A 24,577-nucleotide genomic window follows, 5' to 3' on the forward strand; every position below is an offset into this window, starting at 1 on the left:
GGTGGGGGGCCGGGATCTGGGGGCCCTCTTATTATAGGGGGCTCCCGGATTCCGATAAGCCCCCCGCCCGCAGACCCCAACAACCAATGGCCAGGGTTGTCGGGAAGAGGCCCTTGTCCTCATCAACATGGGGACAAGGTGCTTTGTGGTGGGGGGGCCCCGCAGGGCGCCCCCTCCCCCAAAGCACCCACCCCCCCATGTTGAGGGCATGTGGACTGGTACGGTTCAGGAGGGATGGGGCAGCTTGCTCATTCCCATTGACTTCCTTTTCTAGTTCTGTCGTACCTGAGTCCCGTTCAAAATTAACGGACTTGTTCATGTGTGGGCAAGTCCGTTCATTCTGAAATTCCGCCGTAACTCCGGCGAAAGTCCGTCGGGAAGACGGGCGGACCTAGCCTGCGAGAAAGTCCGGTCGTATGTAGGCAAGTCCGTCCGTTCAGAAAGTCCGGCGGTAGTCCGCCGGAAAGTCCGGTGGGAAGAACGGCGAACCTAGTTTCACAGAAAGTCCGGTCGTGTGTACGCGGCATAAGATTGCCCTGTATTTGGCTCCATCCATCTTCCCATCAACTCCGACCAGCTTCCCTGTCCCTGCTGAAGAAAAGCATCCCCACAACATAATGCTGCCACCACCACATTTCATGGTTGGGTTAGGGTGTTCAGGGTGATGTGCAGTGTTAGTTTTCCACCACACATAGCATTTTGCTTTTAGGTCAAAAAGTTCCATTTTGGTCTCATTTGACCAGAGCGCCTTCTTCCACATGTTTGCTGTGTTCCCCACATGGCTTCTCGCAAACTGGACTTCCTATGGCTTTCTTTCAACAATGGCTTTCTTCTTGCCACTCTTCCATAAGGGCCAGATTTGTGGAGAACACGACTAATAGTTGTCCTGTGGACAGATTCTCCCACCTGAGCTGTGGATCTCTGCAGCTCCTCCAGAGTAGGGATGAGCTTCGTGTTCGAGTCGAACCCATGTTCGACTCGAACATCGGCTGTTCGATCGTTCGCCGAATTGCGAACGTTATGGGCCGTTCGCGCTAAATTCGTGTGGCGCGTCACGGCCCATAATTCACTGCGGCATCGCAGTGCATTGCTGGCTGATGATTGGCCAAGCATGCACTATGACCCGCATGCTTGGCCAATCACAGCGCCGTCAGTAGAGAGAGCTGTAATTGGCCAAAGCCAGGGTGGCTTTGGCCAATTATGGCTCAGGGGATTTAGTACACACCCCACACTATATAAGGCCGCCTGCACGGCGGCCCTGTGTAGTGTGTGTTCCGGTGTGCTGAGAGATAGAGAGAGAGAGAGACAGTGTCATTTGATTTGAGTTGATAGATTAGGCAGAACAGTCAGTCAGTTAGCTGCACTTACAGTGTATTGTGTATATATATATGCATCCCAGGTGTTGCATATATATATATATACACTGTATTCAGTTTAGCTAGATCCGTTCCTGTTATCTTCTATCTAGACTATTTACATTTAATGCAGTGCGTCCTGCTCACAGTGTTCAGCTAGATCCGTTCCTGCTATTTACATTTAGTGCAGTGCGTCCTGCTCACAGTGTTCAGCTAGATCCGTTCCTGTTATCTTCTAGACTATTTACATTTAGTGCAGTGCGTCCTGCTCACAGTGTTCAGCTAGATCCGTTCCTGCAATTTACATTTAGTGCAGTGCGTCCTGCTCACAGTGTTCAGCTAGATCCGTTCCTGCTATTTACATTTAGTGCAGTGCGTCCTGCTCACAGTGTTCAGCTAGATCCGTTCCTGCTATTTACATTTAGTGCAGTGCGTCCTGCTCACAGTGTTCAGCTAGATCCGTTCCTGCTATTTACATTTAGTGCAGTGCGTCCTGCTCACAGTGTTCAGCTAGATCCGTTCCTGCTATTTACATTTAGTGCAGTGCGTCCTGCTCACAGTGTTCAGCTAGATCCGTTCCTGCTATTTACATTTAGTGCAGTGCGTCCTGCTCACAGTGTTCAGCTAGATCCGTTCCTGCTATTTACATTTAGTGCAGTGCGTCCTGCTCACAGTGTTCAGCTAGAGCCGTTCCTGCTATTTACATTTAGTGCAGTGCGTCCTGCTCACAGTGTTCAGCTAGATCCGTTCCTGTTATCTTCTAGACTATTTACATTTAGTGCAGTGCGTCCTGCTCACAGTGTTCAGCTAGATCCGTTCCTGCAATTTACATTTAGTGCAGTGCGTCCTGCTCACAGTGTTCAGCTAGATCCGTTCCTGCTATTTACATTTAGTGCAGTGCGTCCTGCTCACAGTGTTCAGCTAGAGCCGTTCCTGCTATTTACATTTAGTGCAGTGCGTCCTGCTCACAGTGTTCAGCTAGATCCGTTCCTGTTATCTTCTAGACTATTTACATTTAGTGCAGTGCGTCCTGCTCACAGTGTTCAGCTAGATCCGTTCCTGCTATTTACATTTAGTGCAGGGGCATGTAATTACAATTCTTGATCTAATATTTCACAGCAGGGCCCTGTGAGGGCTTACAGTGTTGTGGCCACAGCAACACCTAAGGCCCAAATTTCTGCTGAGTATATAGGGCAGGACCCTACTTTCAAACATCTAACTTACAAACGACTCCTACTTGCAAACGGAAGGAGACAACAGGAAGTGAGATGAAATCTACCCCTAGGAAGGTAAATTCTCTCCTGTAAGAGTTAATATGGGAAAACAATTTCTCCTTTCCACTGATGCTTTCCAATCCTTGTTCCACAAAAAAACCCAAATTTTCAAAAAACATTTTTCATTGGGACAAAAAAGTGAGGTGAAATCTTCTGAAGAGGAGGAAAGACAGCAAAACAAATGTCACAGGGGTGATAACCCTTCCCTTTGTTTTCCAAAAAGCTTAGAAAAGATTTTTTGGCTGGAGCTAAACACGTTAAAAATGTTCAAAATTACAAACAGATTCTACTTAACAACAAACCTACAGTCCCTGTCTTGTTTGCACCGCCTGTATACTGCTGTTCAGAGTATATAGGGCCTGGTGGCCCCACACCTTTCCTTATTTTAATTTGGGTGCGGGGTTCCCCTTAATATCCATACAAGACCCAAAGGGCCTGGTAATGGACTGGGGGGTACCCATGCCGTTTGTCTCACTGATTTTCATCCATATTGCCATGACCCGACATGACATTAAACCCGCAAGCAGTTTTAAATGAGATTTTTTCCTTTAAAAATGACATTTGGTGCAGGGACTGTTCTAAACACGGGAAACACGCGTCACTTTACAGGCATACTATAGACACCCCCCAGGTACGATATTTAAAGGAATATTTCACTTTTTTTTTTTTACTTTAAGCATCATTAAAATCACTGCTCCCGAAAAAACGGCCGTTTTTAAAAGTTTTTTTTGCATTGATACATGTCCCCTGGGGTAGGACCCGGGTCCCCAAACCCTTTTTAGGACAATACCATGCAAATTAGCCTTTAAAATGAGCACTTTTGATTTCGAACGTTCGAGTCCCATAGACGTCAATGGGGTTCTAACGTTCGTGCGAACTTTCGGTCCGTTCGCGGGTTCTGGTGCGAACCGAACCGGGGGGTGTTCGGCTCATCCCTACTCCAGAGTTACCATGGACCTCTTCGCTGCTTCTCTGATTAATGCTCTTCTTGCCTAGCCTGTCAGTTTAGGTGGACGCCTGTCTGGTTATGTCTTGGTAGGTTTGCAGTTGTGCCATACTCTTTCCATTTTTTGATGATGGATTGAACAGTGCTCTGTGAAATGTTCAAAGCTTGGGATATTTGTTTATAACCTAACCCTGCTTTAAACTTCTTCTCCACAACTTTATCCCTGACCTGTCTGATGTGTTCCTTGGCCTTCATGATGCTGTTTGTTCACTAAGGTTCTCTAACAAACTTCTGAGGGCTTCACAGAACAGCTGTATTTATACTGAGATTAAATTACACACAGGTGGACTCTATTTACTAATTAGGTGACTTCTGAAGGCAATTGGTTCCACTAGATTTTAGTTAGGGGTATCAGAGTAAAGGGGGCTGAATACAAATGCACACCACACTTTTCACATATTTATTTGTAAAACATTTTGAAAACCATTTATCATTTTTCCTTCCACTACACAATTATGTGCCACTTTATGGAGGAGGGTCCACATACGTAGACCATATAGTATAGGATCCATATGATATAATGCTGCACTCCTCTACTTGATAACAGTTTGATGTTATTGAACTTCTCCCAAGGTTGAGAAGGTCCTGCCAAGCCTTATGCCACGTACACACGGTCTGACTTTTCGACCGGACTTGTCCGACGGACCAAATCCGGCAGGCAATCTGATCGTGTGTGGGCTTCACCGGACCTTCAGCGGACTTTTCCAGTCGCAAATCTAATGGACTTTAGATTTGGAACATGCTTCAAATCTTTACGTCGTAGTTCCGCCGGACCCAGAAATCCGCTCGTCTGTATGCTAGTCCGACGGACAAAAACCCACGCTAGGGCAGCTATTGGCTACTGGCTATCAACTTCCTTGTTTTAGTCCGGTGTACTTCATCACGTACGAATCCGTCGGACTTTGGTGTGATCGTGTGTAGGCAAGTCCGGTCGTTAGAAAGTCTGTTGAAAGTCTGCCAAAAGTCCATCGAAAGTCTGTCGAAAGTCTGTCGGACGGGCTGTCGGACTTTTGTAGCTTAAAAGTCCGACCGTGTGTACGCGGCATTATAAGAAAACTGAAAAACTTGGAACTAACAAAACTACTGTAAATAATGGCAGTAGACGGAGATGTCATATTGTAACACAGTTTTCTAGTTTATAGTACACTAAAACCTTGGTTTGAGAGTAACTTGGTTTGAGTGCGTTTTGCAAGACAAGCAAAATTTTTTAATACATTTTGACTTGATATACAAGCGATGTCTTGATATACAAGTAGCATCACATCACAACTGAGTAAAAAAAGAGAAGAGAGGCGCTTCTAAGTGTAGCAATATGGTTACATTTAATGAAGGTACAACATTTAGCAACATATTGCTACACTTAGGCCGCGTACACACGGTCGGAATTTCCGTCAGAAAAAGTCCGATGGGAGCTTTTCATCGTATATTCCGACCGTGTGTACGCCCCATCAGACTGTTTCCGTCGAAAATTCAGACGGACTTAGATAGAGAACATGTTCTATATTTTTCCGAAGGAACACATTACTATCGGAAAAAACGCTCGTCTGTATGCTGTTTAGACGAGATTAGCAGAAGGAGCCCAAAGGGTGGCGCACTGGCTATTGAACTTTCTTTTTCTAGTGCCGTCGTACGTGTTGTACGTCACCGCGTTCTTGACAGTCGGAATTTGGTGTGACCGTGTGTATGCAAGACAGCTTGAGCGGAATTCCGTCGGTATTCCGTCGAACAAACCTTCAGAGTTTATTCCGATGGCAAAACCGGTCGTGTTTACAGGGCATTAGAGGCGCCCCTGTAGCTTCTGCTGGATTTTGCTTCTAATCCCCTTGTGGAGGCTTCCATTTTTGGATGGACATTTTATGGTTACACAACCTGGTCACATTGCTATAATCTTTTTATATGGGCTATAAACTGAAGGACTTATGAATAAATGGTTGTGGAACGAATCATTTGAGTTTACATTATTCATTATGGGGAAATTCGCTTTGATATACAAGTACTTTGGATTACAAGCATGTTTCCGGAACGAATCATGCTCGCAATCCAAGGTTTTACTGTATGTAGAGTTCAAGAGCACAGACATTTTGAACTACCTGAAGCATGTGTTGAAACAGAAGAAAATAAAAAAAATAGGTTTTTGAGAAACAAAAGTATCAAAAGGGAGTGGAACAAAGAGAAGAAATGCTGAACTGCCTGAGGCATTTGCTGAAAGAATGAACGGAACAGAAAATAGATTTGTGAGAAGAGAGTAGCACAAGTCGATCCAGGGCTGGGCCAACCCAGAGGTGGGAGAGGCACCTGCCTTGGGCACTGCAGTGGAGAGGGTGCAGCTGGTGTAAGAACATCCCCAGCCTCTTCTCTCCTGGGCTATACAAGACCAATCCATCAGAACACAGATCAGCCCAGCTTACTGTTTTCACTGGGAGATCAGCTCTTCCAGTGATTGCATTGGGAAACCACATCTCCTGATGGAGCCTACAGTTCTATATTGCAAATAGTGAAAGCTAAATCCTACTTTTTATCTCTTTATATGTTTTATTTATGACGTCTATAGTTGTAGCCATTCTTCATAAATTAGAATTCATTGTGAATTGTGAACCTATTATAAATGAATAAAAGTTGAACCCCTTGTTAACCCTGATGCCTTTCTATTAACCCCTTCATCACCTTCTTCTTCTAGCTTTTTTTTTTTTCTTCAGTTTCTTTTTTTTACATGGATAGCTAGCTGTGTTTAGAAAGATTTTCCTCTCAAATCCTGTCCTGCTGACAGCGAATAGATGAAGATGCCAAAATGCACTCCCGAGGGGAAAATCTCTGTAACCGCAGCTAGCGGTCGTCACCTGATAAGGGTTCTAATTCTTCCTCTATCCAGAACTGAAAAAAAAAAAGTTATTATTATTATTAATTATTATACAGGATTTATATAACGCCAACAGTTGTCGCAGCGCTTTACAATATAAAAAGGAGACAATACAGTTATAATACAATAAAATACAAGAGGATTAAGAGGGCCCTGCTCAGAAGAGCTTACAATCTAATAGAATTTTGGCTTGACATACACTTTATAATATTTATTATACTAATGAATACATGATAATGCTTATGGTTTTGTAAATATGTATTAAAGTATTTGCAGATATTTGGAAACTTGGGGATAGACTGCACCTAATCATTTTGAATTTTTTATACTATTTATGAAATTAAATTTATATGAAAGATTTTATGTACATTTTTTTTTAGAATTGATACACTTTTATGTATAGAGGTGAAATTGATTGCACATTGGGGATATATTGTTTTTTTTTTTTTTTTTTTTAAGAGGATGTAAATATGTGACTATAAAAATATTAATATTGTGAACATGGAAATAGTTTGTGAATGTGAACATAAAAATATTAAAATAAAGGAACTTACATTGGGGTAGAGGTGGGGTGCAGTTATCGATGTTGCAGCATGAAATCCCCATCTTCATCGTGCCGCCGGTATAGCTGATGCTGCCCAATTTATTACACTTGCTGGTCGGTACACATGACCTTAGATAGGTTGTTTGGCTTTTTCCGCCTGCACAATAATTTATACAGTAACATTATATAGCTGCAATAATAGTCCTCATCGTTATCAGTTTTAAATCTGGCCACCAAAAAAAAATATTTTTTTTAAACGGTACCAATCCTGTTTAATCTATTCATAAACGATATAGAGGATGGGATAAAAAGCTCAATTTCAGTATTGGCGGACGATACAAAGCAAAGCTGGGCAATAACTTCTACGCACGATATGGAAACCTTGCAAGAAAACCTAAACACATTAATGGGGTTTAACCACTTGCCGGCCGCCATATAGCAAAATGATGGCGGCAAAGTGGTTGTGTTATCCTGATCGGCCGTCATATGACGTCTTTCAGGATAACAAGCCGCTGTACGCCCCCGGAGGTACGCATCACGTCGATCGTCGTTGCGGTGTGCCAGTCAGACACACCGCAACACCGATCTAGGTAAAGAGTCTCCGTCAGAGTCCAATCACGGCTGATCACAGTGTAAACAGGAAGAGCCGTTGATCGGCTTTTCCTCACTCGCGTCTGTCAGACGCGAGTAGAGGGGAGACGATCGGCTGCTCCTCTGACAAGGGGGGTTTGTGCTGATTGATTATCAGCGCCGCCCCCCCAAGGATGTCCACACTAGACCACCAGGACCACCAGGGATGCCCACCATTAGTCACCACCAGGTATGCCGACCATGGCCACCAGGGATAACAATCAGTGCCCACAATGGATGCCAATCAGTGCCCACAATGGATGCCTGCCAATCAGTGATGCCCATCAGTACCATCCATTAGTGTACATCAGTGCCACCTATCTGTGCCCATCCGTGCCACCTATCAGTGCCCATCCGTGCCACCTTTCAGTGCCCATCAGTGCCGCCTTTCAGTGCCCATCAGTGCCGCCTTTCAGTGCCCATTAATGCCACCTGTGTGTATCCATCAGTGCTGCATATCAGTGCCGCCTATCAGTGCCCCATCAGTGCCGCATATTAGTGCCCATCATCGGTGCCGCCTTATCAGTGCCTGCCAGTGAAGCCCCATCAGTGAAGGAGAAAACTTACTTATTTACAAAGTTTTGTAACAGGAACAAAAAAAAACTTTTTTTTCAAACTTTTCGGTCTTTTTTTTATTTGTTTAGCAGAAAATAAAAACCGCAGAGGTGATCAAATACCACCAAAAGAAAGCTCTATTTGTGGGAACAGAATGATAAAAATTTAGTTTGGGTACAGTGTTGTATGACCGCGCAATTGTCATTCAATGTGCGACATCGCTGAAAGCTGAAAATTGGTCTGGGCAGGAAGGTGTATAAGTATTGAAGTGGTTAATGTTGAAAAATGTAAGATAATGCATTTGGGTGCCAAAAATAGGAACACAAATTACTCGCTCAGGGGAGAACCTCTGGGAGAATCTAGAATGGAAAAGGACCTAGGGGTCCTAGTAGATGATAGGCTCAGCAATGGCATGCAATGCCAAGCTGCTGCTAATAAGGCAAACAGAATATTGGCATGTATTAAAAAGGGGATCAACTCCAGAGATAAAACGATAATTCTCCCGCTCTACAAGACTCTGGTCCGGCCGCACCTGGAGTATGCTGTCCAGTTCTGGGCGCCAGTCCTCAGGAAGGATGTACTGGAACTGGAGAGACTTCAGAGATGGGCAACAAAGATAATAAAGGGACTGGAGGATCTCAGCTATGGGGAAAGACTAAAAAGCACTGAACTTATTCTCTCTGGAGAAGAGACGCTTGGGAGGGGATAGGATATCAATGTACAAATACTGTACTGGTGACCCCACAATAGGAAAAAAACTTTTCAGTGAACGAGAATTTAAAAGACATGCGGCCATTCACTAAAATTGGAAGAGAAGCGGTTTACCTCAAACTGCGTAGAGGGTTCTTTACTGTAAGAGCGGTAAGGACGTGGAATTCTCTTCCACATGCGGTGGTATCAACAGGAAGCGTTGATATTTTCAAAAAACTATTAGATGGGCACCTTAACAACCACAACATACAGGGATATACAATGTACTGTTGACACCCACACATCATAGTTTGAACTGGATGGACTGATGTCTTTTTTCAGCCTCACTGACTATGTAACTATGGAATTTTTAAAAACAATTTAAAGTATTTGTAAAGTCACTATGTGACTTTACATGTACCCCCTCCGGTTTAGGCCACCATCAGGAATACTGTATGTGATTTTTCAAAATGAAAATGCTAAATACCTTTTCCCACACCGATGCTGTGCGGTCACATGATCCCCCTCCGCTGGTCTTCCCCGATCTATAGAGAGAAGCGGGAGGGGCCGAGATTCCCCTGTGACGTCAGCCAGCACAGGGGGATCACGTGACCGCACAGTAGCGGTGTGGGAAAACACAAATACAACATTGTTAATGGCAGGATAATCAGGAGTGGATAAATGTATACACTATATTACCAAAAGTATTGGGACGCCTGCCTTTACACGCACATTAACTTTTATGGCGTCCCAGTCTTAGTCCGTAGGATTCAATATTGGGTTGGCCCACCCTTTGCAGCTATAACAGCTTCAACTCTTCTGGGAAGGCTGTCCACAAGGTTTAGGAGTGTGTCTATGGGAATATTTGACCATTTTTCTAGAAGCGCATTTGTGAGGTCAGGCACTGATGTTGGATGAGAAGGCCTGGCTTGCAGTCTACGCTCTATTTCATCCCAAAGGTGTTCTATCGGGTTGAGGTCAGGACTCTGTGCAGGCCAGTCAAGTTCCTCTACCCCAATCTCGGTCATCCATGTCTTTATAGACCTTGCTTTGGGGGGGGAATGATTACCGTTAAAGCTCCAGTGCCTGACTTTATTGGCAAACTCAATCCATTGTGTGCCCTTATCCTGTTAGCATGTGGAATTCTCAATCATCACGCAAAAGCTAAAATCTATTTTGGGTGGACTGAAGACCCAAGACAAAGGCATAATGAGCTAGTATGCATTGCATACTAGCTCATTATGAAATGCTTACCTTGGATCAAAGCTGGTGCAGCAGACCCTGTACACCGATGTGACCAGCGACATGTCTCTTCTGAGTTATTTCTGGGTTCGTGGGCTCCGGCGCTGTGATTGGCCGAAGCTACGCTGACGTCACTCCCACACATGAGCGTGGGAGCCACCGGTCACGGCACATCAGCTGAAGAGACGGCACATACGAGCCGTTTCTTCACTGCGCATGTGCCGATGACGTCGGCACATGCTGATACTAGGGATATCTCCTGAACCAAGTTTAGGACATATCCACAGTAACTACAGGTAAGCCTTATTATAGGCTTACCTGTAGTAAAAAGCGGCGTGTAAGGGTTTACAACCACTTTAAGACATGATCTTTTTTTTACAGAGAGGACTATACATACTGGAGAACTTATGCCGTGTACACACGGGCGAACTTTTCGACCAGACTGTTCCGAAGGAACGAATCCGTCGGACAATTCAACCGTGTGTGGGCTTCATTGGACCTACAGTGGACTTTTTCTGTCGAAAATCAGACGGACTTTAGAAATAGGATATAGTTACATAGTTACATATAGTTACATAGTAGGCGAGGTTGAAAAAAGACACAAGTCCATCAAGTCAAGACATGCTTCAAATCTTTCTGACGGACTCGAGTCCGGTCGAAAAATCCGCTCGTCTGTATGTATCCGACGGACAGAAACCGACGCTAGGGCAGCTATTGGCTACTGGCTATCAACTTCCTTATTTTAGTCCAGTCGTACGTCATCACGTACGAATCCGTTGGATTTTGGTGTGATCGTGTGTAGGCAAGTCTGTTCGTTAGAAAGTCCGTCGAAAGTCTGTCATAACTCCGTCAAAAGTCAGTCGGAAAGACCGTTGGACCTTTGTTGCCAAAAAGTCCGCCCGTGTGTACACGGCATTAGAGCCACCACAAGTCCAAGACAATACAGCTCTGAAAGATCACACATAGAGTATTAGAGTAGACATATTAGAATTCCTGGAGCCACCACAAGACAAAAATGGTCGAGACGATCCAGCCTGCAAGAATCATACATAGGGGACTAGACTAGACATACTAGAGAACCTAGAGCCACCACGAGACATTTTTGGCCAAGCCAATACAGCCTTCAAGGATCAGGAAACCCTCACAGACCCATCGGAGAATTCTACTTTAACTCGATCTGCTCAAAATGATTTGCTTTGATCGGAGTCCTGCTTAAATAATGAAAATAAAAATTGATTGTACTGCAGAAATATTTTGCAAGGCTTACCTTCAGTGGTCTCTCTATAGGCCATACCGCAACTGTAATTAGACGGACAGATCTCGGAAGGTCCCATGCAGGAATTTTTTGCCATACAGTTGATGCATGAAAGAGAATGACCTGAAAAATATAATAGAATATAAGAGTGATTATTGATTGACAGACAAGCATTGTTAATTTCGTCAACAAAAACATTTGTCAAAGATTTCGTCAGCTGCATTTTTACAGTGACGAAAACGAAACGAAAAGTACAGCACATTTTCACCCACTGAAGAAAACTATGACTAAAACGTTTTCATTACCGAGCGAAAACGGGATGAAAATGTGAGGCAGGGACGTTTACCCTTGTGAACTAATTTCCGTTTTTTCACAGTGCTCCGCCTACTTCTGCTCCCAGCAAGCACCGTGCCACCGTGACAAGAGTCGAGACGACTGCCTGTGTCAGAGAGTGAGAGCAGCACTATGCATTACAGGCAAGCCAGGCTGAGGCCTCTGGAGTCCCGACTCCTGAGGAGACCACTGCACCTCAAGGATCAGGAAACCCTCACAGACCCATCGGAGAATTCTACTTTTACTCGATCTGCTCAAAATGATTTGCTTTGGTCGGAGTCCTGCTTAAATAATGAAAATAAAAATTGATTGTACTGCAGAAATATTTTGCAAGGCTTACCTTCAGTGGTCTCTCTATAGGCCATACCGCAACTGTAATTAGACGGACAGATCTCGGAAGGTCCCATGCAGGAATTTTGTGCCATACAGTTGATGCATGAAAGTCTTTAGACAGGCCTGAGGCCTCCCCTCCTCTTAGACCACCGTCCGTCCAGAGCTACTGTGCAACAGTGCAACTGTGCATTACAGGCCTCCTCTGACCACTGGTAGTGGCATCCAGGGCACTGTGGATTACAAGCCATCCCTCAGACTTGAGACCACCATCCAGCACTGTGCAGCATTACAGGCCTCCTATGAGCACTATCCAGAGCACTGTGCAGCATTACAGGCCTCCTCAGACCCCCTTCCAGAGCACTATGCAGCATTACAGGCCTCCTCAGACCACCGTCCAGAGCACTTTGCAGCATTACAGGCCTCCTCAGACCACCGTCCAGAGCACTTTGCAGCATTTCAGGCCTCCTCAGACCACCGTCCAGAGCACTTTGCAGCATTACAGGCCTCCTCAGACCACCGTCCAGAGCACTTTGCAGCATTACAGGCCTCCTCAGACCACCGTCCAGAACACTTTGCAGCATTACAGGCCTCCTCAGACCACCATCCAGAGCACTTTGCAGCATTACAGGCCTCCTCAGACCACCGTCCAGAGCACTTTGCAGCATTGCAGGCTTCCTCAGACCACCGTCCAGAACACTTTGCAGCATTACAGGCCTCCTCAGACCACCGTCCAGAACACTTTGCAGCATTACAGGCCTCCTCAGACCACCGTCCAGAACACTTTGCAGCATTACAGGCCTCCTCAGACCACCATCCAGAGCACTTTGCAGCATTACAGGCCTCCTCAGACCACCGTCCAGAGCACTTTGCAGCATTGCAGGCTTCCTCAGACCACCGTCCAGAACACTTTGCAGCATTACAGGCCTCCTCAGACCACCGTCCAGAACACTTTGCAGCATTACAGGCCTCCTCAGACCACCGTCCAGAGCACTTTGCAGCATTACAGGCCTCCTCAGCCCACCGTCCAGAGCACTTTGCAGCATTACAGACCTCCTCAGACCACCGTCCAGAACACTTTGCAGCATTACAGGCCTCCTCAGACCACCGTCCAGAGCACTTTGCAGCATTACAGGCCTCCTCAGACCACCGTCCAGAGCACTTTGCAGCATTACAGGCCTCCTCAGACCACCATCCAGAGCACTTTGCAGCATTACAGGCTTCCTCAGACCACCGTCCAGAACACTTTGCAGCATTACAGGCCTCCTCAGACCACCGTCCAGAACACTTTGCAGCATTACAGGCCTCCTCAGTCCACCGTCCAGAGCACTTTGCAGCATTACAGGCCTCCTCAGCCCACCGTCCAGAGCACTTTGCAGCATTACAGACCTCCTCAGACCACCGTCCAGAGTACTTTGCAGCATTACAGACCTCCTCAGACCACCGTCCAGAGCGGCTACATCTGTATCTGTGAGTTTGTTCAAACCTTAATAACATAAATGATAACATGATATTTGATTTTTTTATTCCAGGAGTATATAATGAGTTTGGAAATTCTTGAGAAATGCTTAACCACTTCAGCCCCGGAAGATTTTACCCCCTTAATGACCAGAGCATTTTCTGCGATTCGGCACTGCGTTGTTTTAACTGACAATTGCGCGGTCATGCGACTTTGTACCCAAACAAAATTTACGTCCTTTTTTTCCCATAAATAGAGCTTTCTTTTGGTGGCATTTGATCACCTTTGCGGTTTTTATTTTTTGCACAATAAACAAAAAAAGACTGACAATTTAAAAAGAAAAGCAATATTTTTTCCTTTTTGCTATAATAAATATCCCCAAAAAATATATAAAAAAACAAATTTCTTCCTCAGTTTAGGCCGATATGTATTCTTCTACATATTTTTGGTAAAAAATTGCAATAAGTGTATATTGATTGGTTTGCGCAAAAGTTATAGCGTCTACAAAATAGGGGATAGATTTATGGCATTTTTATTATAATTTTTTTAAATTAGTAATGGGTGTGATCTGTGATTTTTATCGGGACTGCGACATTGCGGCGGACAAATTATACACTTTTGACACTATTTTGGGACCATTGTCATTTATACAGGGATCGGAGCTAAAGATAGCCACTGTTTACTGTATAAATGTCACTGGCAGGGAAGGGTTTAAACACTAGGGGGGCGATCAAGGGGTTAAATGTGTTCCCTCAGCGTGTTCTATCTGTAGGGGGGATGGGCTTCCTAAGACATGACAGAGATCACTGCTCCCCATGACAGGGAGCAGTAGATCTCTGTCATGTCAGTAGCTAGAACAGGGAATTGCCTTGTTTACATTGGCATTTCCCCTTTCTGCCTCTCCTCATCGCGATCATGGGCCACCGGCGGACACCTAGTCTGCGGGACCCGCGGGCACGCTCCTGCGGTGCGCGGCAGCGTGCGCGCACCCACTAGCCCGGGATTCCAAAGGGACGTATGGGGACGCCCTTTTGCCCACCCGTGCCATTCTGTCGGAAAGCGGTTAAATAATGCATTACAATTTAACTAAACCCATTTGATTTTAGTTGACTAAAAATGATTTTATTAGACTAAAATGTAATAGAGATTTTAGTCGACTAAAATATGATGGCTAAAATGGGACTAAAACTAAAATGGCATTTTAGTCCTTAGACTAATGCCCTGTACACACGACCGGTTTTGCCGTCGGAATAAACTCTGAAGTTTTTTCCGACGGAGTTCCGACGGAATTCCGCTCTAGCGGTCTTGCATACACACCAAACTCTGACCGTCCAGAACGCGGTGACGTACAACACGTACAACGGGACTAGAAATAGGAAGTTCAATAGCCATTAGCCAATAGCTTCCGTCTTGTACTTGCTTCAGAGCATGCGTCGTTTTCGGTACGTCGGAACAGCATACAGACGAGTGGGTTTCCCAATAGTAATTAGTTCCGTCGGAAAAATTTAGAACATGTTCTCTAAGTCTGTCTGAATTTGCGACGGAATAAGTCAGATGGGGCATACACACGGTCAGATTATACGATGAAACATCAGACTTTTACTGACGGACATTTCGCTCGTGTGTACGCAGCATCAGACTAAAACTAAATTTAAATTTGTTACCAAAATTAACACTGCAGACAAAAACCCCTTACATGGACATTATCTCCCATTTATAGAAAATTGTATTTATCACAGGTATTTGAATGGCACCATCCATTCACAGAGCATTTTAAATATTGCACATTCACATCAGTCCATGCCCTCAAATAGCTTACAATCTAAGGTTCCTCTCGCTCACATACTAGAGATAATTTACACAGGAGACAATTAGTCTACCAGCATGTCTTTGGAGTATGCAAGCAAAGGGAGAACACATAAACTCCATGTAATCCTGGCTAAGATTTAACCCCATAACCACAGTGCTGCAAGGCAGAAGCGCCAACCACTAGACCCAAGAATAAAAATGTAATATATTGCCTGGTGATCCCACCAGTAACACCTAATTCTCTCAATAAATATGTGGGGAAATTAACTATCAGAGCCCACAGAGATAGCATAAAGGTAGTTCAAAAGCTATTCCTAGCTGGGATCAGACCTACCTGGTGTTATGAGGACACAAAGAAGGCAGAGGAAGCTCAGCAGACCGTCCATCCTCCACCCAACGTGTGCTGTGCTGGTGTCACCTCCGTCACTACTGCTGGAGGTCTACACTGAGCCTATTTTTTGTGAAATCTGGAGGGCGTGAATATGACCAACGGTATGAGGAAACTAAAATCTCATTCTTTCTATCAATGTCCTAGATTAGGGCTTGCAAATATGCTACAAAACCACATAAAAGACAAGAACTGTGAGTTTTATTTGATAGGAATGAGAAAGTTTTTTAGAGTAACAAAAAAAAAAAAAAAAAGGCACATACTTTATTTTTTTAATAATCCTTTAGAGGCATAGACCCTGATTTATCAAGCTGTAATATTACAGAAGGCTTCTTAAAGTATACATAAGGTATGCCAAGGTGGCCTCACCATCCAAGAATGAATAACGCTGTGAATGAATAATGCAGCCGTGCGTTTTGTTTAGATTGTGACAGCGGGGGGGGGGAGATCCCCCACTCACTGTCAAAATTGGGACTCGGAGGGGATGTGCGGGGTTGCCAGTGCATTTGTAACATGCTACATGTTACACCTTGAACAAAAGATGAACTTATCCTTTAGCCCAGTCTTTCTCAACCCTTTCAACACAAAGGAACCCTTGAAATATCTTTCGGGTCTCAGGGAACCCATACTAAAAATGATGACATCTACAACTCAAGATACATTAGTGTGATGGTCAATGGGAAGCAGTGGCGGCATTAAGGGCGCACGGGCGCCGCCCGCTCTCTCCTGCCACCCCCTCTAGCACCAATAGATAGATTCATGCATTGCATTCATGTATGCATGTAATTCAGGCGCCGGGCGCCTGAATTACAGCGGGTGATGAGGATGGCAGGAGACACATGGAGGACCCCGCTCGTTGCCGTCACCCGCTGCCCCATCAAGACAGGATAAGTGGCAGGCAAACGGCGAGCGGGGGTCACACTGGGGGCATTCAAGGGCACACTGGCAGCATTTAATGGGCACACTAGCAGCATATGATGGGCACACTGGCAGCGTTTTATGGGCACAGTGGCAGCGTTTGTGACACTGGCAGCGTTTGATGGGCACAGTGGCAGCGTTTGGCACAGTGGCAGCGTTTAATGGGCACAGTGGCAGCATTTGGCAGAGTGGCTGAAATTGACGGCACAGTGGCAGCATTTGAGGACACAGTGGCAGCGTTTGATGGCACAATGGCAGCGTTTGATGGGCACAGTGGCAGCGTTTGATGGCACAGTAGCTGCAATTGATGATTTTTTTTCAAAAAATTTTACGCCCCCCCAAAATTTTTGAGCACCAGCCACCACTGGTGTGAAGAATGCTCCTTACACTTCTGGTCATTGGGAAGAATCACCCTCTCACAGATAGCTAAAAAGATAAGTGGGAACTTATCTGAGAGGAAGAAATTGCTGATTGGTCAAATAACCCCTAGCAATCTCTGGAGGAACCCTAAAGTTCCCTAAAGAACCCTGGTTGAGAAACCCTGCTTTAAGCTCATGATTAGGTATAAGCCAACTGTTCAGTCTGAACCTAATATTTGCTTGTTTTCCCTCCTGTTCTTCGGGAGCCAAACATCATACATACATAGAAGCGGTATTTCTACTGCTTCTATAAAAGACAGTTTTCCACTGTCAATGACCTGCCGCATCCTTAGCAACCACTTATGTCACTGACACCATTGACTTACAATGGCCAGGAATCCCCAGCCACATAAACAAAGGCACGGGGATAGCGGTGACATCACTGCCAAAATATGGCCACTGGTCATATTTGGGCAGGAATATTTACCAGATATGGCCATGGCTTTGCTTAATCAATGATGTTACCACTTTCCCTCCCCCTTCCAGGGAGCAGTCACTAGGTGAGGAGTGGCATCAGGATCAGTTCTCTATACCTGGTCCATTGTTTTTTTTTTTTTCTTACGGTGAATCTTCGGGTGGTGGGCATCGTAATTGAGGATGGATTTACAACTAGGACCATTTTTTGGGGATTTATCTAATAAAGGACTTGTCAATCGTTTGGGTGTTTATTTCTAGGTTACATTTTTTTTTTTTTTTTTAACGAGTAAACTATGTTCCCCTTTACTCATTCACATGGGATATCTAGAGGTCCCTTATTTTTAAAGAGGGCTTTCAGATTCTGATAATCCTGACAAGCCAGGACGGTGGGGAAGAGGTCCTTGTGCTCTCCAACATGGGTACAAGGTGGTTTGCCAGGAGGGCCCATGTTGAGTCAAGGATATGAAAATAGTAAATATTTGTACAATGCATATCTCACTGTATATCTAATTTGTGACTTAATTTGAGGTTTAATGTGACAGAGTTGGTTTGCCATCTGATTTAATATACAGAACTGTAAATGAATGAATCAAATGTCATGAATCGCTATAGGCTAAAGATTAAGAGGGGGAGGAGGAAAAGGGCCAGTGGCTATGGAAATGCCAAAAATGTTGGGAATTGCAGAAAGTATGCTAGGAGCATGGGATCCAAATAAGAGAATGCATGGATCCTCTCCAATTTAAGTGAGAAATCTCTCTATTAGGTTGGGTATCCTTGAAAGACTCCAGAAGTCTAAGGAAAGAGTGCCACAGATACATTTGTTAATCTTTATAAAAAATCAGAAAACAAAGAAAGCACATTTTAGCCTCGTTATCAGGGCTTGGGATTTGGCTGCAATGCAGACTTGGGGCTCATGCACACAGGATGTTTTTACAGCTGGTGTTTTTTTAACTGCCTCTCAACGCCCCTCCATGTGAGCCTATGTGTCCATGCACACACAAATCTTCAGAGGCGTTTTGAGGCATACGCATTTAGAGGCAGTAGAAAAAACGACAGCCTGTGCGTCCAGGAGCAGAGGCAAACAATGCCAAAAAAATGCTGCTAAACATTGTAACAAGCGTTTAGCGTTTTTAGGCGTTTTTATTATAGGGAGAATTTTTACTGTGCAAGTACGAAAAAACATTAAACGTGGCTAACAGCACGTTTTTAACGCTGCTTTTTTCTGGCAGCAGCGCTGGCTTTTTTTAAACGTCCTGTGTGCATGACGCCTTATACTGGACACACAATTGTAGGGTAATGCAAGTTATAATGACTGTGGTGCAATCTCCAACTGGCAGCCTCTATTGTAGCCAGTTTCCAAGCCCTAAAGAAGGGGGCAAATTGAACCACCAATATGTGTTGGCTGTTTACAAACCAGTGGTGGCTCGTCCATACAGGATCCCCCTAATCCACGTGCCCGGCCCCTAATCTACATTCAGGGCACCGGACGCATGGATTTCAATTGGGTTTTTGTTTTTGAAGCACATGATTAGAGCCTGATGCTCTAATTGGCTTCAAAAAAGGGTGGGCTTGGGGTGCAGAGCACTGCACTCTGAGCCCACCCAGTTGTGTGACAATAGCAAAATAATTTTCACTATTGTCTTCCTGATTCTCCTCCTGGCTAATCAGTCTTTGGACTCCTGGCCAATCGGGTCTAAAGACCGACTTCCTGTTCGGACGAGAGGAGAAGCAACGGCCCCCGGAGCCAGGAGTAGCTGGGGCGAGGAGCAGAAGCCCCACCCCGGATCCTTGTCATCTGCCTCCTAAGCTAAGGAGGCCTCTGATCAATGCCTCCACGGGGGGGGGGGATCGTTGCCTTCCCGTCCGTCTCCCGCGGCAAACCAAAATATTGAGCAGCAACTACCACTGTTGCAAACATTAATAAACTTTTACTGGATTTGCACTAACCTGTGACCTTTTACACTTTGCTTAAAATTTTGGAGTAGAAATTACAAGGCATCTGCCAGACAAAGGCTGTCACAGATATTAGATTACAACCATTATGGCAATGCGTCTACCACAACAGCCTTTCTAAGACACCAATATGTCTACATCTATGTACATCTAATGGCTGTTACTATAACACATGGCGACACAGGCTATTTTATTATTAAAATGATCTGGCTGCAATACTCACCTCTTTTCCAATGATGTCCCTCTCCAATGCATCATTTAACCGACAAAACTGAGAACATCTGGTGAAAGTAGGGCATGCCTCCCAACTTACTGAGATGGCAATGAAGGATACCTATAAGCAAAAGCATGTAGGCATAGGACACACCCTGTGCCCCGCCCCATTTAAAGGAGAGTTGTACAAAAAAATGTTTGGTTAAACCCACAAGTGCTTTATTGCCACTACTATTCTTTTATACTGACTCTTAGAATTTACAAATGCAGCAATGTAGAAACTGGGCGAAAGGTTTAGCACTGTAGAACACTTTTTGATAGATAAGTAGTGCATTTTATATGCAACTATATAGATCAGACCAAAATGAGGGACACCAGAGGAAGAAAGAGGGCCAGAGGGACTTTGTTCTAAATCAGGGACAGTCCCTCCAAATCAGGGACAGTTGGCTATGGTAGGTTGTCATGGGCCAACTCCCTAAGGGAGCATAGACATGGTATCCCCTCATACAGTGTGTTGATGCAATCAGTAGAACTGATGTCTTCACCATAGCACCAATCTCAGTCTTATCACGGATCTCTCAAATCCAGAAAAACAAAAGTCACATGACCAGCCTGGAAAAAACAAAAAAACTAAAAGCAAAATATACAAACAAAGCGGCCACATGGGCGGAGGTGGGTCAATTTATTGGAAGAAGGGAGCACTGAACCAGAGTTAGCTGATCTCATGGTTTTAGCTCAGCCTTGTTTGGAATGATTTACAGCTACTCTTTTTCCACCCAGTAACAGTCCTAGGAGCATGTTGATTGTGGAACACCAGAAGTTAAAGGCCCCAGGACAGCATCCCACATCAACATGGGGTAAAGGGCACTATCCTCCCAGAGACAGCTAGGGGAACATAGGGGACATAGGGTAACATATGTCCTAGACATTTGACTAGAAATATACATTTTTACATTTTTTTGAGTTTTTTTTTAATAATAATATGGCTGACAGGTAGGGAGTGGTAGTGCAGTTTCTGGAAGCAAACAAAATGAAATACATGGGTGTCAAAACATTTCTGGAATACCTGTCTTAGCTGCCTTAGGTAACATTGTGGTCATGCAATAATATAGGACAGGAAACTTTGCAATAGCTAGAGTTGAAATTCTTACTATAACTTGAAGATAAACCAAGAAGCAGATCACATAATACATGGTTGACTCACTGCATGGTGGACCTCCAGATGATAGACTTTTTCTTTTGGTTAATAAGTGCACACAGTCCTTTCATTCTGTAGTCCTTAAATCTGAGTTATCTCATAAGGATGTGCAAAGCCCACAGTGAGGTCAATTATCCTAATAGATATTTGTTTGTTCATAAACTAGAATGGACTTGTAATTTATTTTTCTTTAGTGTGGTAGATGCAAAACCTAATATTGTTTTCTTTTTTAATCACGTATCTGTTTTCACCTTTTTTCATCCCTCATTGCATCTAAGTGCTGTTGAACTCTTTAAGTCCCTTCATAGTTGCTTCTTCTCATCATGACAATAGCTGCATGGCATACCACCACAAGGGTGGGTTTCCTTGCAGTGACAACAGTGGACCATGCCTGCTTAATCTGTGATGAAATGGTCACATTTTGTCTTCATTGGAAGCCATAGGGACAGGCTGACAACGCAGGAGCAAAATTGGAAGAGAGGTATAAAGCGTTGTCACTCTATAACAGGAAGTACCTTAATGAAAGTTACAAAGATTCGAAAATTAATTTTAAAATTACAATTGACAAAGCTTACAGTATATGAGATTTTAGTGATTAGGTTTACTACTTTGGTATCTACTTTAACTGCTTCCCACCTGTAAAATGACGGACAGGCTGAAACCCTATTGTTCTAGGAAGACGTCATATAACGTCCTCCCATGAACTTGCCTTGCTGGTTCAGTTACAGCTGGTATATTGTCAAAACAACAAGCAGATTTTGTTCTACCCATTGTGCACTCCTGAAGAGCGAAACTACCGTGTTTTTCGGACTATAAGGCGCACTTTTTTCCCCCAGAAATATGGGGGAAAATGTCCCTGCGTCTTATGGTGCGAATATACGATAGGCACCGCCCACCACCACCGCTGGCACCACCTCCCGCCGCCACTGGCACCGCCCCCCGCCGCTGCTGGCACCACCCCTGCCACGCTCGCATCGCCTCCCGCAGCTACCACCGGAAGAGAGGCAAGAGAGCGGGGACATAATTCAAAACCCCCCCGTGGGCACCCCACTATGGGCCTGATGGAGGAAGGAGAAGTGCCAGCTGTCCCTCGGGGAGCCCGGCACCATAGAGGCAGAGAAACGCAGGGCCGGTGACTCTGACAGGAGCGGCCGGAGGAAGAGGTGAAGGCTGGAGTCGGCTCCCAGGAATGATGGCCGGGGAGGAGGAGGAGGGCGGACCAAGGACAGGAGGAATAAGCAGGCCACTGGGATAACATCAGGTAACGCAATGGTCACTCTGCATTTCTATGGCATGGTCACTCTGCATTTTCTATGGTAATGGTCACTCAGGACCTGGGGCATCCCACAGGAGATGCAGGGCAGGTGCCCTGTGCTAGTGCCTCCCTGCCAGCTGAGTTTGTGGAGCCAAGTTGTGAAACTTGTTCTAACACTAGGCTCTGGATCCATGGGATTTGGGATTTTGTTGAAATCCTGGAACGCTCCCACAGAATCTGGGATGTGTCAGGGTCTGACATGTCCCTTGGACAACCTTACTTTCTATATTGTTTCTGGTGAACCTTGAGCTCCTTGCTTCACCCATGAACTTCCTATTTAAGCCACACCTCTTAACTTCCTGATTGCCAGATTATTTTGCTCTGCTCCAGCCAATATATTTCTGCCCCTATTGTCGCCCGTATCTTCAATACTGCTCATTATTGACCTTTGGCTTGCTTATTGACTATGCTTCCTCTCGATCCCAAACTGCAACCTCTGGTTACCAACTTTTGACTTATTCATCAGCTAAACTTCTGCTTGATCCCAACCTGCTACACCTGTGACAAGACCCTAACTTGTCACCTCCTGGGGACCGTGACGTGACAACAGCACATTGCAAAACCCATCACCATCAGGGGCTTTGGTGAAGACTGGTGAGTGCTTGGACTCCATGCCTTAGTTGAATCCGTGTCACCTGCCAGGGAGATCTGCTTGTGTACATCTCATGCTGGTTACTATGTGAACCTTTTCGACTTTCTTACGGGTGGCACTGATAGGCGGCACTGCTGGGCACTGATGGGCACTGATAGGCAGCACTGCTGGGCACTGATAGGCGGCACTGATGGGCACTAAGGGGGCACTGATGGGCATTGATACGTGGCACTGATATGAGGCACTGATATGCAGCACTGGTGGCACTGGCAGTGGTAGGCATTGTGAGTGGGCACTGATTGGCAGCTGCCTGGGCATTGATTGGCAGCTGCCTGGGCACAGATTAGTATTTCCCTGGGGGTCTAGGGGGGGCATACCTGGTGGTCCAGTGTGGATGGCCATCCAGGTGGTCCTGGGTGGCATGATGGTGGTCCTGGGCGGGATCCGAGGGGGGGCTGTGCTGATAAACAATCAGCACAGACACCCCCTGTCAGGAGAGCAGCCGATCGGCTCTCCTCTACTCGCGTCTGTCAGATGCGAGTGAGGAAAAGCCGATCACCGGCTCTTCCTATTTACATCGTGATCAGCCGTGATTGGACACAGCTGATCACATGGTAAAGAGTCTCCATCAGAGAGTCTTTACCTAGATCGGAGTTGCGGTGTGTCAGACTGACACACCGCAACAACGATTGCCACGATGTGCGCCCCCGGGGGCGCACAGCGGCTTAATATCCTGAGGACGTCATATGACGCCCAGTCAGGATATTGAAACCACTTTGCCGCCGTCATTCTGCTATATGGCGGGCGGCAAGTGGTTAAGTAAGGATGGGTAAACGGTTCGGCCCGAGCATGAGTTTGGGCTGAACATTGGCTGTTTGGAAGTTCTCCGAACAACGAACTATAGGGTCGTTTGACCGTTTGTTCGGCCCGCCGAACGACCACAGTGCACTGCGTTGCCACACAGTGCATTGAAAGCCCTGATTGGCTAAAGCAATAAAAGCTTTGCCCAAGCATGGCACAGAGTATTGTCAGAGCCATGATTGGATGCTGTCATGATGACTGTATCCAATCATGACTCATTGCTCTTAATTCCGCCCCACACTATAAAAGTATTCTTTCCATAGCAGCCATTTTTAGTGTGATATCAGCATGGAGAGAGATAGAACAGGGCTCTGTTCAGTGCTATTAGACAGTTAGTGGGCTATTCTGATTCTATTGTCAGTGTAGAATATCAGTTTAGTGTGAATCTAGTGATAGTTCAGTGTGAGTGTAGTGCGACCATTCATCTTTACATTAATGTCAATGTAGGGATAGTTCAGTCAGTGTGAGTGTAATGACCGTTTAACACAGTATATTTTATTGCGTTACTGCAAGTTTAACGCCATACAGTTCTGTTCGTTACTGCAAGTTTAATGCCATATAGTTCTGTGCGTTACTGCAAGTTTAATGGCATATATTTCATTGCGTTACTGCAAGTTTAACGCCTATATTTAATTGCGTTACTGCAAGTTTTACGCCATATAGTTCTGTGCGTTACTGCAAGTTTAACGCCATATAGTTCTGTGCATTACTGCAATTTTAACGCTGTATAGTTCTGTGCATTACTGCAAGTTTAACGCCATATAGTTCTGTGCGTTACTGCAAGTTTATCGCTGTATATTTAATTGTGTTACTGCAAGTTGCCACCGTCCCCTGCCTCCAGATTCAGTGTGTCAATTGCCACCCATCCCCTGCCTCCAGATTCAGCGTGTCACTTGCCACCCATCCCCTGTCACCAGATTCAGCGTGTCACTTACCATCCATCCCCTGCCACCAGATTCAGTGT

General features: G+C 45.1%; 1 protein-coding gene across 1 annotated transcript in view; it reads right to left on the reverse strand.

Moving 5' to 3' along the window:
- LOC141110424 (uncharacterized) overlaps positions 1 to 15,725 on the reverse strand; it is a 53,283-nt gene extending 37,558 nt beyond the window's left edge. The window contains exons 1-3 of the mRNA XM_073601768.1: positions 15,674 to 15,725; positions 11,421 to 11,531; positions 7,047 to 7,193 (exon numbers count right to left, since the gene is read on the reverse strand). Coding sequence (XP_073457869.1) covers positions 7,047 to 7,193; positions 11,421 to 11,531; positions 15,674 to 15,725 — 310 coding nt within the window. The remainder of the gene's footprint in view (positions 1 to 7,046; positions 7,194 to 11,420; positions 11,532 to 15,673) is intronic.
- Positions 15,726 to 24,577: the final 8,852 nt, after the last annotated feature.

The sequence above is a fragment of the Aquarana catesbeiana genome, linkage group LG10 (assembly GCF_042186555.1).
Source record: "Aquarana catesbeiana isolate 2022-GZ linkage group LG10, ASM4218655v1, whole genome shotgun sequence".
Taxonomy (NCBI): domain Eukaryota; kingdom Metazoa; phylum Chordata; class Amphibia; order Anura; family Ranidae; genus Aquarana; species Aquarana catesbeiana.